The 12,643-nt window shown below is 50.1% G+C and overlaps 1 protein-coding gene across 4 annotated transcripts; it reads right to left on the reverse strand.

Moving 5' to 3' along the window:
- Positions 1-226: 226 nt before the first annotated feature.
- On the reverse strand, positions 227-11,486 carry Slc25a28 (solute carrier family 25 member 28). 4 transcript variants are annotated; one of them, XM_006231567.3, is made up of 4 exons: positions 11,058-11,485; positions 3,216-3,549; positions 2,166-2,222; positions 227-1,065 (listed from the first exon to the last, which is right to left on the reverse strand). In XM_006231567.3, the coding sequence occupies exons 1-4, from the start codon at positions 11,346-11,348 to the stop codon at positions 548-550; spliced, it is 1,200 nt and encodes a 399-aa protein (XP_006231629.1). In that variant the 5' UTR covers positions 11,349-11,485; the 3' UTR covers positions 227-547. The 4 variants fall into 4 exon arrangements, with proteins under 4 accessions (XP_006231629.1, XP_038947134.1, NP_001102985.1 ...); NM_001109515.1 differs by having other exon boundaries at positions 229-1,065; positions 3,321-3,549; positions 11,058-11,463; XM_039091206.2 differs by lacking the exon at positions 11,058-11,485 and having other exon boundaries at positions 3,358-3,458.
- Between the last annotated feature and the right edge of the window lie 1,157 nt (positions 11,487-12,643).

Genomic DNA, 12,643 nt, shown 5'->3' on the forward strand with positions numbered 1-12,643 from the left:
GTGCCAACGGGAGGTGGCATACCAGCTGAGGGAAGGCTCCTGGCATCAGGGAGCTCCTTGAAGCAGACTACGGGGACAAGGGAAACAGGGCCTACACCTCCCAAGTCATCTCTAGTCAGCAGAAACAAAACTACAGACATACTCAAACCCTCCTTTGACTTACACTCTAAGTCAGGTCAGGAACAGCACTGCGTGCCCCTTTTGGCAAGACAAACCCAACACAACATTTAAAGGCTTTTTTTCTTTTTAATTAGGAACCAGGGGGTGTGCTGCTTATCCTCTGCAAGTCTAAAGCAGGTCGCCAGGCCCAGGATGGAGATGGTGTCAGAGGGACTGCAGTGGGCTTTGCTGAATTGCAGAGAGCCCAGGAGAAAAGACAACGGTGGCAAGAGACGTTGGCAAGAACTCGTGTTAGCCAACTACAGCCTGGAGTGAGCTCTCTCCTTCCTTCCAATTCCTCTTGAGACTGGAGTGTGCCACAGAAGAGAATGTGCTGGAAGGGCAGGATGCAGCCGTACGGTCAGACCCCGGTCCACTCAGCATCCCTTCACTTGCCTGCCCTCCATTCTTCTTGCCGCTTCGTGATTAGGTATTTGAAGAATTCATACACAGACCATGCGATGGCTGTGGAGGGGATCTGGTAAATTACTCTGGCCTGTACCCCTCGGAAGTAAGCAGTCACCCCGCCTACTTGATAGACCGTCCTGAAGGCATTAGCCATGCCTGTGATGTGTCCTGTAATGTTTGAGCTCAAGGCCAGGGACTCCTGGGTGTTGAGCAGTGTTTTGCAAACGTCCAGTGGGGTGGTGGCGGCGGCAGCTACAGCTCCTGCGCAGGCTCCACAGAGCACATGGGAGCTGGGGTTGTACCGTCTCTGGGGATTAAAGTGCTCCTGCAGGAACTCATAGGTCATGAAGTGAATGGCTTGGAAGGGAACATTCATGGTCAGCTGGGTCGTGTAGCTGCGGTAAAAGGCCCCGGCCCCTTCATTTTGCCACACTGCCCGAACACAGTCTGTCACCCGGTGGTACGGTGAGTTGTACATCTGCATCCGCTGCTTGACCACTGAGTGCCGCCGGAAGGAAAATGGAACAGCAACCAGCCAGTGACAGAGTATCCCAATTCAGGTTCCAGGTCGGCGGATCAGCCAGTGGGAGGGAGAGAAAAAAGAATGAGTGAGTTTCCTGGAGTCTGTATTCCTCTTATTTTAGAGAGAGGCAGGGGAAAGGGTTAATAAGACATTTTTAAGAACGAGCCCATTCCTAGTAGGATTTCTTTAAAACCAACAGCTAACACCCAGCATATCTGCAGTTTAGTAACCCCAGAGGGTCTCTGAGAAACGAAGGCCTCTTATTATCTTAACCTTTCTCAGCCACAGACGACTCAGCATCAGTGCACGCCGTAGTGACCAGAGACATGCAATTCTGTCCCTTTGTTATGATGGAAACACTGAACTCAAAATTGAGAAGGGGATGGGAGGGGGCATCGAAAGAAAGCACAACCATGAAAAACTATAATTCTTATTCGAAAAGTGCTGGCCTCAGTTTCTAAGCATTTTCCATTCCATTAGACACACAGCGTGGCTTGGTCTGTGCACCTCTAGCTAACTTCAGCCATCTACACCCCAGAGTCTTGCCAGACCTACTGAGCTGAGGGAACATGACAGCAATGTTAGGTTGGCCCCTCTCAGCTGGCTGATCACCTCAATCCTCATAGAATATTTTTGGAGAATTTCCTTCCACCTAAAAAGCTACTATCCTAGTAACAAAGAAAAGGTTACACTAGACAATATAGTCTTCCACTTTTGTCTACATTCCAGTAAGTGCAACAATTTATAGTTTAATGTTAAAACGTATGTTCTTTGAAGAAACATAAAATAATCTGATACACGCCAGAGATCAAACATACTACAGAGAGGACTTTGAGGAAAGCCCAGGACCAAGCCATGGAGCCATCACTTTTTCCAAGAAAGCCTTGAAGATGAATTAAATCCCAGACTGCTGCCTCAGCATGAGAGAAGGCACGTACTGAACATACAGAGGGAGCGCCATCTAGTGGTATAGATAAACAAGAGGATCGCCGCAAAAACTGTGCTCTGGTTTTTTTGCAGGGCAGAAACAGAACCAGGTAGGAGGACAGCGACTCAGGACGGCTAAAGAATCTACCTTCAGCTGGATTCATGGCTGCATCATGAAGTAACGTTGCCACACATCCGGCTGCACCTGCAAAGGAGAAAACAACTGCCACATGTAAGGCCGAGGGGGGGGGGGGCAGCTCACTGAGGCCCCAGGCGAAGGGGAGTGGCTGTGACAGCGAGGGAAGGAATGTTACGAGTCAGTCCAGGAGGTGGTTTCAGAGCCCACTGATCCTGACTCTTGCTCCCAGAAAGGAAGATACACCCCTAACTTAAAAATGTCACCACTGCACATTCCGTATCTGACAGGAAGGCCCGAAAGGAGCCAGGATTACAGCCCTGATGTCTTCAGTAGGGGACTCTAAGAGTAAATGCAGTAATGCTCTGGCAGGAAGCAGACGCACTTCTGGCAAGCCATGCCAGCACAATGGCTACTGGTGCAGAGAAATGGGGGGCAGGCAGCCGGAACCTCATAATCTGACCTGCTTCCTATCCTACGGCCTGCAAACTGCCAGTCTATCTCCAAATCCTGCCACTCTGTCACTGGCCCATCCAGGCCTCCCTTTTGGCCCTAAACCACTACCCCCACTCTCCGCACTCAGCAAGGCTCTTCATCTAGGAGCCTTGTATGCTGTGCTGTGTCTTCCTGTCCTTCCACCCAGCCCTAAAACATCTGCATTCTCTACACGGGCCCCTGACCCCACCCCCATTCACTTGTCAAGGCTTTGCCATGTCCTCAATGACATCAACTGCCTCTGGTCAGGTGGGATCCTGAAAAGGTGAGCTGAAGAGCTGGGGCTCCATTAATGTCGTCCTTGAGAGTGGCCTGGTCACCTCCAATCCTACCCCCAGAAGCAGGATGCCACCCAACTACCAAGAAATACATGGTGGGGTCGTTCAGTGTCTCCACTTTGCCAGGCATTAGAAGCTGATGCCAGGGAGATGAGAGGAAAGTCAAGCTGGCAGGTAAGGGAGGACACTGTGACCTCTGCTGAACGGCCCTAGAGGAGGAGTTGGGTTGAAGCGGCCCGCTGTCTGAGCACGTCAGCTTTGGAAGTCCCTCCCCTACAACCTGGCCTACCCAGCCCAAGGCTGCCGCTCCACACCATGCGAGGCTGGGAAGCACTGACAGCAGCCAAGCCCAGAGAGTTGGGGAAGTGGGGACCAGCACGGGGAGGCTCAATACCATTGGCAATATGGCTATTGCCCCCGGGGTGGATTACATCACTCAATGTCTTTTTTAACTTTTCGTAGCAGGCAAAATAGAGGGCGTGGGCAGGCCCCGCGCCAGTCGCAGTGACGTTCAGCCCCCTCATGGGCCTCCACAGGCCCTCTGTTCTTATAATTCTCCAGAGAGCCTCCAACACGTTTCGATAGCGGGCGGCTGGATCAGGCTGTAGACTCTGCATCCGGGTCTGAAATTACAGCAAAAAAAGCCAAGTCAGTGATTGTAACCTCTCATCCACCCTACCCCTCCGGCCCGGGTGCTGGGTAAGCTGTGGGAGTGACACCCGGCGTCCAGCTTTTACAACTTCCCGAATCTATGACTCAACTTTCCAAAACATGGATTTTTTTTCCCCTCTAGTCATCTACAGCCAAAAAGCAGAACACCATTACATCCCCTGAGAACACTGCCTCTTGGCAACACACTGCAACTCCAAAATGACCCACTGCCCCATCAACAAATACCAAGTGTGAGATCCACAAAGGTGCTTTTCACCTTAATAAACTAGCCTAAGCTTAGACACATGGGCTGGAGAGCCACTAAGAAAAACACATGCTACTCCTTTCTTTTAAAGATATATTTATTTTATTTTATGAGTACACTGTAAATTCAGACACACCAGAAGAGGGCATCAGATCCCATTACAGATGGTTGTGAGCCACCATGTGATTGCTGGGGATTGAACTCAGGACCTCTGGAAGAACAGTCAGTACTCTTAACTGCTGAGCCACCTCTCCAGCCCCCTCCTTTTTGTTTATTTAAAGATTTGTATACAGTGTTCTGCCTGCATGTGTGTCTGCAGGCCAGAAGAGGGCACCAATCCCATTACAGATGGTTGTGAGGCACTGTGTGGTTGCTGGGAATTGAACTCAGGACCTCTGGAAGAGCAGTCAGTGCTGAGCCATCTCCCCAGCCTGCATGCACTGCTCTTACAGAGGGCCTGAGTTCAATTCCCATGTTGGGAGGTTCACAATCACCTGCAACCCCAGCTCCAAGGGATCCAACTCTGGCCTCTGGGTATTTGTGTTCAGACATCCCCACCTACACCCAGGCACACACACATAGTGGAAATAAAACTAAACCTTTAATTCAAACACTTACTGTCTACAGCACACTCCGTACTTTCTTTCAAAGCTCAGCCCTGGCCCTGCTCTCTGACCACGTGGACTAACAAGAGGGTGGCCTACCTTTTGATATCTTTTCAGACTATGTGGCCTTGGCAGCTGGGTCTGCATGTTAAGGGTCTTACTAGAAATTAATTCCCAACAGATGCTGCTCCTGGGAAAGACGTCTGGCTCCAAACTGTGAAGATGGAGACCAAACTAATCTTTAAAACTGAAGGGCCATTCAGATTTCTCATTTAGATTGACTGGATCCTCAAAACAGCCTTAGCAAATAAAACCAGTCTCTGTGACACACTGTCCTTGAGGCCGCCCTGGCTTACAGAGTGAGTTCCAGGACAGCCAGAGAAAAGTTTGGCTGGGTAGGCCAGGTTGTAGGGGAGGGACTTTCAACCTGTCTTGAAAAAAGGAAGGAAGGAAGGAAGGAAGGAAGGAAGGAAGGAAGGAAGGAAGGAAATAATATCCACAACATTTTATTGAAATTTAGGCATCTGAGCCAGTGAGATGACTTCTCAGTGAGTAAAGTCACTTGCCCCCAAGCCTGTCAACCTGAATTTGATCCTTAGAATCCACATGGTGTAAGGAGAGAACTGATTCCCACAAGTGGTCCTCTGACTTCCACAGTTATGCAACAGAAGGACACACGCACGTACGCGCGCGCGCACACGCACACACTCTGAATGCTTAAAAAGAGGGCTGGAGAGATGGCTCAGTGGTTCCCAATGTACACTGATCTCTCAGAGGACCTTAGTTCAGTTCCCAGTACTCATGCTGGGTGGTTTACACTGTAACTCCAGCTCTAGGGGAGCCAACGCCTTCTTCTGGACTCCATATATACACACTCTCCCCCTCCACAAACATATACTATATATAGTTCTAAAAATAAAAATAAATCTTTAAAAGAAACTAGAAGTCCATCTCATTAGACCTTCTTTGAAGTTCGTCTTTCCACAAACATCTTTTATGTACTGACATACTTTAAAGCTAGGGTAGAATGGGGCCAAACGTACTAGTGCCCAGGAACCTCTAGGACCTGTTTGCTATGTAAATGAATGACCTACTGTAGGATACGCCTGCACAGTTCAGAAAATAACAGCTACAGCCACTAGTGAGCCCAGAGGCCACTAGAGAGCAACTGATGGCCGGTGACAGTTTGAACTCTAGCTTCATTCTAATCACTACTCAGATTCAAAAGCCTAAATCTGTAAGACTCAAGCTAGCCAACTGGGATCCAAGAATCAGGCCTTTTCTCAAAAGCATGGAAGAGAAACTAACCAGATTAACAGGTCCTGGTTAGCCACAAGCAATCCACATTCCTCAGGAGTTACTGTCGCCTGCCTGCCTGCCTGCCTGCCTGCCTGCCACTAACAAAACACTGCATGCTTAAATCGTTCATGATTGGGCTTTCAATCAGAAATATCTCATTTCTCCTTATCACAATGGACATTCAGCTTCCCGGTCTCAGATCTACCCAAAGGGTGTGATTTAATTTGGGCCTGGTAGCTCATGACCCAGGCTTCCCTAAGTCTGTGTGGAACCGGTCTTCTACCCGAGGGATCAGACACTGCAGTGCCCTGCTGCAGTCAAGGGCGTGTGTGACAACCAGTGATGAGAGACTCTGGCCTCAGAGACCTCCGTCCCCCAGAGGAGACTGGAAGTTTGGAAGCTATTCCTAACGGTTTTTTTTTTTTTTCGGAGCTGGGGACCGAACCCAGGGCCTTACGCTTGCTCTACCACTGAGCTAAATCCCCAACCCCTATTCCTAACGTTTTATAGACACATTTAAATCTAATTCAATGACAGTGCAGCCTTGTGCTGACAAAGTAAGACCCAGGCAGAAAATAGTCCAAATACAAGAATGAATACGGATGTCTATATTTTTGAGCCAATCAATGTTTTCTTGTAGAATCATGGAATCTCTAAGAACATATAAAAAGTTATAGTGTGAAACAAACATAAACCACCACCACCACCACCACCACCACCTAGTGCTGAGGTGAACCTGGGTAAACTGGGAGGCAGTGGCTTACACCTTTAGTCCCGGCACTCAGAAGCAGAGGCAGGTGAACCTCTGGCTTCGAGGCTAGTCTGGTCTACCTAGCGAGTTCCAGGACAGCCAGGGCTACACAGAGAAACCCTGTTTCAAAAAGCAAAACAAACAGATGGGGCTGGGGATTTAGCTCAGTGGTAGAGCGCTTACCTTGGAAGTGCAAGGCCCTGGGTTCGGTCCCCAGCTCCGAAAAAAAGAACCAAAAAAAAAAAAAACCAAACAGACAAAAATGTGGAAGGTTTGGTGCTTTGGTGCCGACAGAAACCCGGTCTGAACGCCAGCTTACTCAACCTCTCTGCACTTGTTGTGGAGAGAATGGGTTTGATTCCCAGCACCAACCCAGCAACCCACAGCCATCCATAACTCCAGTGCCAGGTACCTAAGGCCCTTCTCATCTCCATGGGCACCAGGCACTCACATGGTGCTCGGACATAGATGCAGGAAAAACACTCGCACAGTCAAAGTCATCTAAGAAGTGCTCATAGAAAAGAAAATTGCCATGCTATATGGATAACAAGAAACAAGGTATGTAAAAATTATCATTTATAAAGTACTATAAATGTAAGGGTTTTGATCATTAAAACATGATTCTAAAATATCTTTATTCATGTCCAAGAATTGACAGGTCATGGCAGCATGGTAAAGATCACTTCACATGGGCATCTGATCAGTCCTCAGCCAGTAATAAACCAGGCTTGATTCTGAAGCTAGCACGAGTGTGCCTGCCTCCTGTGGGTTGTTCTGGTCTACAGTAATCTGCATTGCACACTCGGATGTAACTAAAGGTTATATATACATTCACAGGTGAGCTCCACTGTGGTCCTTAGCTTGCTTGCTTCCTGAAACCTGCTTTTGGGGAGCTATAGGGAAGGTTGATGAGTCATAGACTGAACTCAAATCACTTAGGACTCTGTGACCTTTGACAAGTTACTTAACTGCTCTCTAAGCCTTTCTTCATCGGTGAATAACGACAGCAGTGCGGGAAAGTAGACGACTGGCCTTTACTGATACTTAGTTATCTTTATGAGGTGTGAGAAAATGTAAGTCAGAGATTGCATTTCCTAACCTTTCACTGGTGGATACATAGAGATAGCCTTTACATCTGACGTTCAAAAAAGACCTCTCTGCTCTTTCCCTCTGCACAGAAAAGGCCTTTCCTCTCTTCTTCACTACTGCAGAGCCCGAAATGGTCCCCTGCACAAGGGAGGCAGTCAGAAGACTCTGAGGCCTAGAAAAGGAAATTGCAATTTATCTGGATTCCCAAACCTCCCTCTTACGATCATGGAAATGGCTGTCCTGATAACTGCGGCCTAGCAAGGCTATGTTGACTTCCCATGGTCTTTCCCAAGGATATTTTAAGTCAACTTGACCCTGATGAGTGGCTAGGGATACACAGGCCAACATGCCAAGAGACAACGTCAGCATTCGGTTGCCAACACTGTGGCGAGTCCCCTTTTGGCTCTAACACTAATACCTGTTTGCAGTGCAGTGTAGAGCCTGGTAGGGCGGCTTCTGCTCTCCACCGTCCAAGGGGAAAGCAGCAGAGCTACTAGGAGACAAATGAGCTGGGAGCCATTCTAAGAGAAGGGTTTGGGTTACAGCCGCGCCTGCAGAAACACTAAATGGTAGGGCACCAACTCATACCAGGCTGTCTTCTTATTTTAATTCCCAGCATTAGCAGCAAGGAGAAATGATTCTTCTAAAATAAACCTTTGCAGTTTTGAAGATTCTTAGGCATTTGTCCTTTAAATCAAACAACCCATTCTTTAGAGTAGGGTTTAGAGGCTAGACTGCTAAACTGTACTTTAAAAGTACAAATCCCAAAGTCTATATAGATGACTAGGAACTATCATTCCAAATAGTTAGCCTTGGAAGGCTAGGCACAACTTACTCCAGTAATTCTCTGGTTATGCAACTCACCTTGGAACTCCCTTCTCTTGTGTTCGCTCAGCTTACAGGCCTTGGAAGTAAGTCAGGTTTTATTCGCCAGCCCCTCCTCACCTTTAGAGAGCAGGCACTATGGCCCTTTCTGGTGTGCCATATAAGATTCTGAGTGGTCTTTGCTGCTGCATAATCTTTCGATTGATTCTTTTTGCCCTCACTAAAGGCTCCTCCTCCTCCTCTTCCTCCACCCCTCCCCCTTCTTTTCAAGCTAGAGTTTCTCTGTGTAGTCCTGGATATCCTGGAACTAACTGTGCAAACAAGGCTAGCCCCAAACCCACAGAGAGCTGCCTACCTCTGCTTTTAAATGCTGGGATTAAAATCATGAGCCACCAACACCTGCTCTAGAGGGATTTCTAACAAGGGAATTCATAAACTATTTAAAGCCAAAACAGATGATAAAGTAAGGAGAAGCCTCTCACTATGCTGTAACAACACAAGTATGGAACTGATAGGTAGTAGTAACATCTTTTCCTTTCCTTTCTGTGTGGCACAGGTACCCATTTGGATTATGTACAAATCTGTTACTGTGTAGAGGCAGAGACTCCCCTTGGGCATCTTCCTCAGTCACTTCCCATCTTGTTTATTTATGGAAACAGGGTCTTACTACATAGACCAGGCCGGCCTGGAACCTGATCTGCCTGCCTCTGCCTCCTGAGGGCTGGAATTAAGGGCACTCAGTGGGAGACAGGTTCTCCTACAACCTGGAACCAGTGCATCTGGCTACACTGGCTAGCTGGTGAGCTCTACAGATCTGTCTACTTCCCCAACACTGGGATTACAGAGGAGAACCACCATGCCTGGATTTTCGCATGACTGATAACAGACCAGTTATGACAAAGCCGCCTTCCCAATCCCATTTTTAAACTGTAGATGATCACACTGCATCCCATTAAATAGTTCTATTGCTTTCTCTGATCTGTCTTCCATGATACTTATCCTGAACACAGCACTCCAGAGCCTCGGCTGTATTTGGAGCTGAGAGGCGTTATTCTGAAGCGCAACTGTCTAAACTTTTGGATCTGTAGCATTCATTAACTCAAGACATCCAACCTACAGTCTATCGAATTCATGTCTGAATCACTATTCTATGTGTCCATTTCACAGTTCATCAGTGATTTCTCTCCTAAGGGGAGACACAGCAAGTTACCTGGGAAAAGCTGCTACCCAGGAACACCTCCAGCCTTAGCTCCAGTTCACAGTCTAAATTCTCTCCACTGCCAAGGACATTAAAATGCTCATGCTCACCTCAGTCGGGTGCACTGGGAGTTCGCCTGTAATGTGCTGGAAACACTGGCCAACTCAGTGTCATTCACAAAGTTCAGGAGCACTTTCTCCATTTCCTCTCCACAACCCAAACTCATTCACAAAGTTCAGGGGCACTTTCTCCACTTATTTCCTTATCCACTTTACTAACAGAGATGCAAAACAGTACAGAAACCAGGGGCCAGCAGAAGAGACGGATGTTGGCATCGCTGAAGCTGATGCTCTCCTAATCTGAGAAAACATCCATCAAAGAGCTGACAGGACAGAGCCCACCTAACTGGTGTAAAGAAAGCAACCGTTCTCATCAGCTGTTCAAGAAGCCCCTCGAAGTCACCTCCCCTGCAGTTTAGACTGCACCCTTCAGTAGCTGGCACCTCTACTAAAGCACCCACCCCCCACCCTCCCACCCATCCACCCCCAGGCTTCTTCCCAAGGACCTGACCTATATGTCTATTAACGGTCCTACTTGGTTGTGGATCCAACTGGCTTTACGTCCATCCCCGAGCACACCCTGATAATCTCGTTCTATTTCTTCCACATCTGCTTTTTAGTATCACCACACTTCCCTCCAGCGGTTTCCCTTTTTGTCAAATTCAGGGGCCCAAAGAAAAAGACTATCAGTTTCACCTCTGTTGTGTAAGGGCTGATGCGCTCCCTGGGCACAGAATCTTAAGCCCAGCTCAAGTTTTACGTTCAGGAAATAGATGGGCTATCAATCTTGCCTCACAGAGAAACCGAAACTGTTTTTCTTAACATGCCTTTTCCCATATCCATTCCAGTCTGGCACTCTCACTTTTGACTGCACGATGATTTTTCAACCACTCACGGGTTAAGATTTAATACGTACTTTTATCTAGCTGAGAGATCCCAGATTCCGGTTCCTGCCCCGACACTTTTAAGGGAAGACGCAGCACGGAGCTTGTAAAAGCACCGACCCGAAGCAACATCTCAAGCCAAGCTATCAAGAGTTCACCGTCTGATTTCATGCCAGCTGGTTTGTTGTAGACTTACCTGTGCTTCGGGATCCCCCCCCCCCCCATCTCATCCCTACTTAGTCCCAGTCGGGATCAAGTCATTGGCTGACAAGATTTTGCTTCGTCTCGACTCAGATCTCACTGACCGTTAGAAATAAGTCCTGGTTCCTGACTGAGCTCATCTCCCAGCCAGGACTTTGCACGGAGTATTGGCTCGAACCATGCGTAGAGGTAGGAGCCAGGAAGGAACCCATCAGCTCTGGGTCTCAGTCGGGATTCTGGGTCTAAACAAGGCTCAGGGTCCGGTTAGTCCCAAGTCGGGATCGCAGTCTGGTCCAGGTCTCACCTTGACGCAGTCGATCGGGTACATCACGCAATGCTCCAGGATCCCTGCCACGGCGCCCGCCACCATGTGCGTGGTGACAGTGGCTCCAGCCGGCAGCGCTTCGTATTCCGGACCGGACTCCGGATCCAGCCGTACAGGGGTCTGATAGGCCCCCGCCTCCCCGCCGCCGGCCCCCCGGCCCACGCCCCGCTGCAGCCACCCGTCCAGCAGCGCCGACTCCCCGGGGCTCCGCCCGGGCCCAGCAGCTGGTCCTCCCGCCACGCCGCCTGCACTCCGCCCCTCCAACTCCATCCACTTCGGCCAGCCGCGGCGCTCACTCGCGCCGCCGCTGCCGCCACTACTGCCGCCGCCCCCCGGCCCCGTTGCGTCCGCCTCAGGCGCGGCCCAGAGAGCCCGGGGCCTCCGGCTCCCGCTTGGCCCCGCGGACACGCCCCCCAGACAGCCATTGGTGCAGACCCCAGTGTGTCCCCGCCCCCCTTTTACGGAGCAAAATTGTATATGTGCTACTCGCCAGATAGCTTGTCATTACTCCCGTAGGTCCCACCCCTTCCCCTTTGATCTTGGAAGCGTCTTGTTTATTGGCCCTTGATTGGTGGACTTGGCCGATCGGCCCGCCCCTAGCGTTTCGGGGGCGGGAGAAACGTAAGGCTGAACTTTGATAGGCTCAACCGCTCTGGCTACTTTGACGGTGGCCATTGGCCCTGACCACTTCGTTCTTCCATTGGATGTGGAGAGAAGCGCCGGGAAAACAGGGACCGGCTCGGGCTGCAGCCGGGCGCCGCGGGGCGGCGTGCGTGGCGGCCTGGATTGCCCGGGTGAGGGGGCGGTGCTAGGCCTTCAAGGTCAAACCGCTGCCGGTTGCCGTTAAGACTCGTGCTCTGGCGTGCACCGAGTGTGGAGTAGCACGGTCGGACTGTTCCCGCGGGATCTCAGGCGGGGGCGGAGTCGGCCTGGATCCTGCGTCCCCTGGCACAGCTCAACCGGCCGCTAGGGGAGATCCGCGGCGAACCTCGGGTGGTTCTGGAGTGGTGTGCCCTTAGGGCAGCTTCGCTCGCCTTGGGCCTTCCACCTAAAGCCTCCCCGTGAACCCTCCAGTGGGTGGACGGATGATCTCTCATTGGGTGGGCACTGCGTTGGGAAAGGAGAAGGCGAAATGGGATGATTCAGAGGCGACGACAGGTGTCAGGGTCTTGGACCATCATCCCAATCGCAGCGGAGCAACTGCTGATGCCTCGAAGTGGAGCTTGTCCGGACTCAGAAATTGAGCATCTTATCCAGAGCTCGCTCGCTGATAAGCTGCACAGCTTTCGATGACTGTCCGCTCTTCTCTCCGGGACCGCTGATTTGCGGCTTGAGAACCGCTCCCCGGTTCTAAAATGATGCCTCTGACCACCACCTTGAGCAGAAGCAGGCACTGAAACGACGCTAAGAGCCTCAACCTCTACTGAGGAGTGAGGGCCCCTTCCCGCTCGTTCTGTAGGCTTCCTCAGGCTCCCTTCTGAGCGGCGTGTTTGCACACGCTTCCCTAGTTTCTAGCTCTGCCTTCACAACCATTTTAATGAGATGATGACGCAATTGCAAACTTT

The sequence above is a fragment of the Rattus norvegicus genome, chromosome 1 (genome assembly GCF_036323735.1).
Source record: "Rattus norvegicus strain BN/NHsdMcwi chromosome 1, GRCr8, whole genome shotgun sequence".
NCBI lineage: Eukaryota > Metazoa > Chordata > Mammalia > Rodentia > Muridae > Rattus > Rattus norvegicus.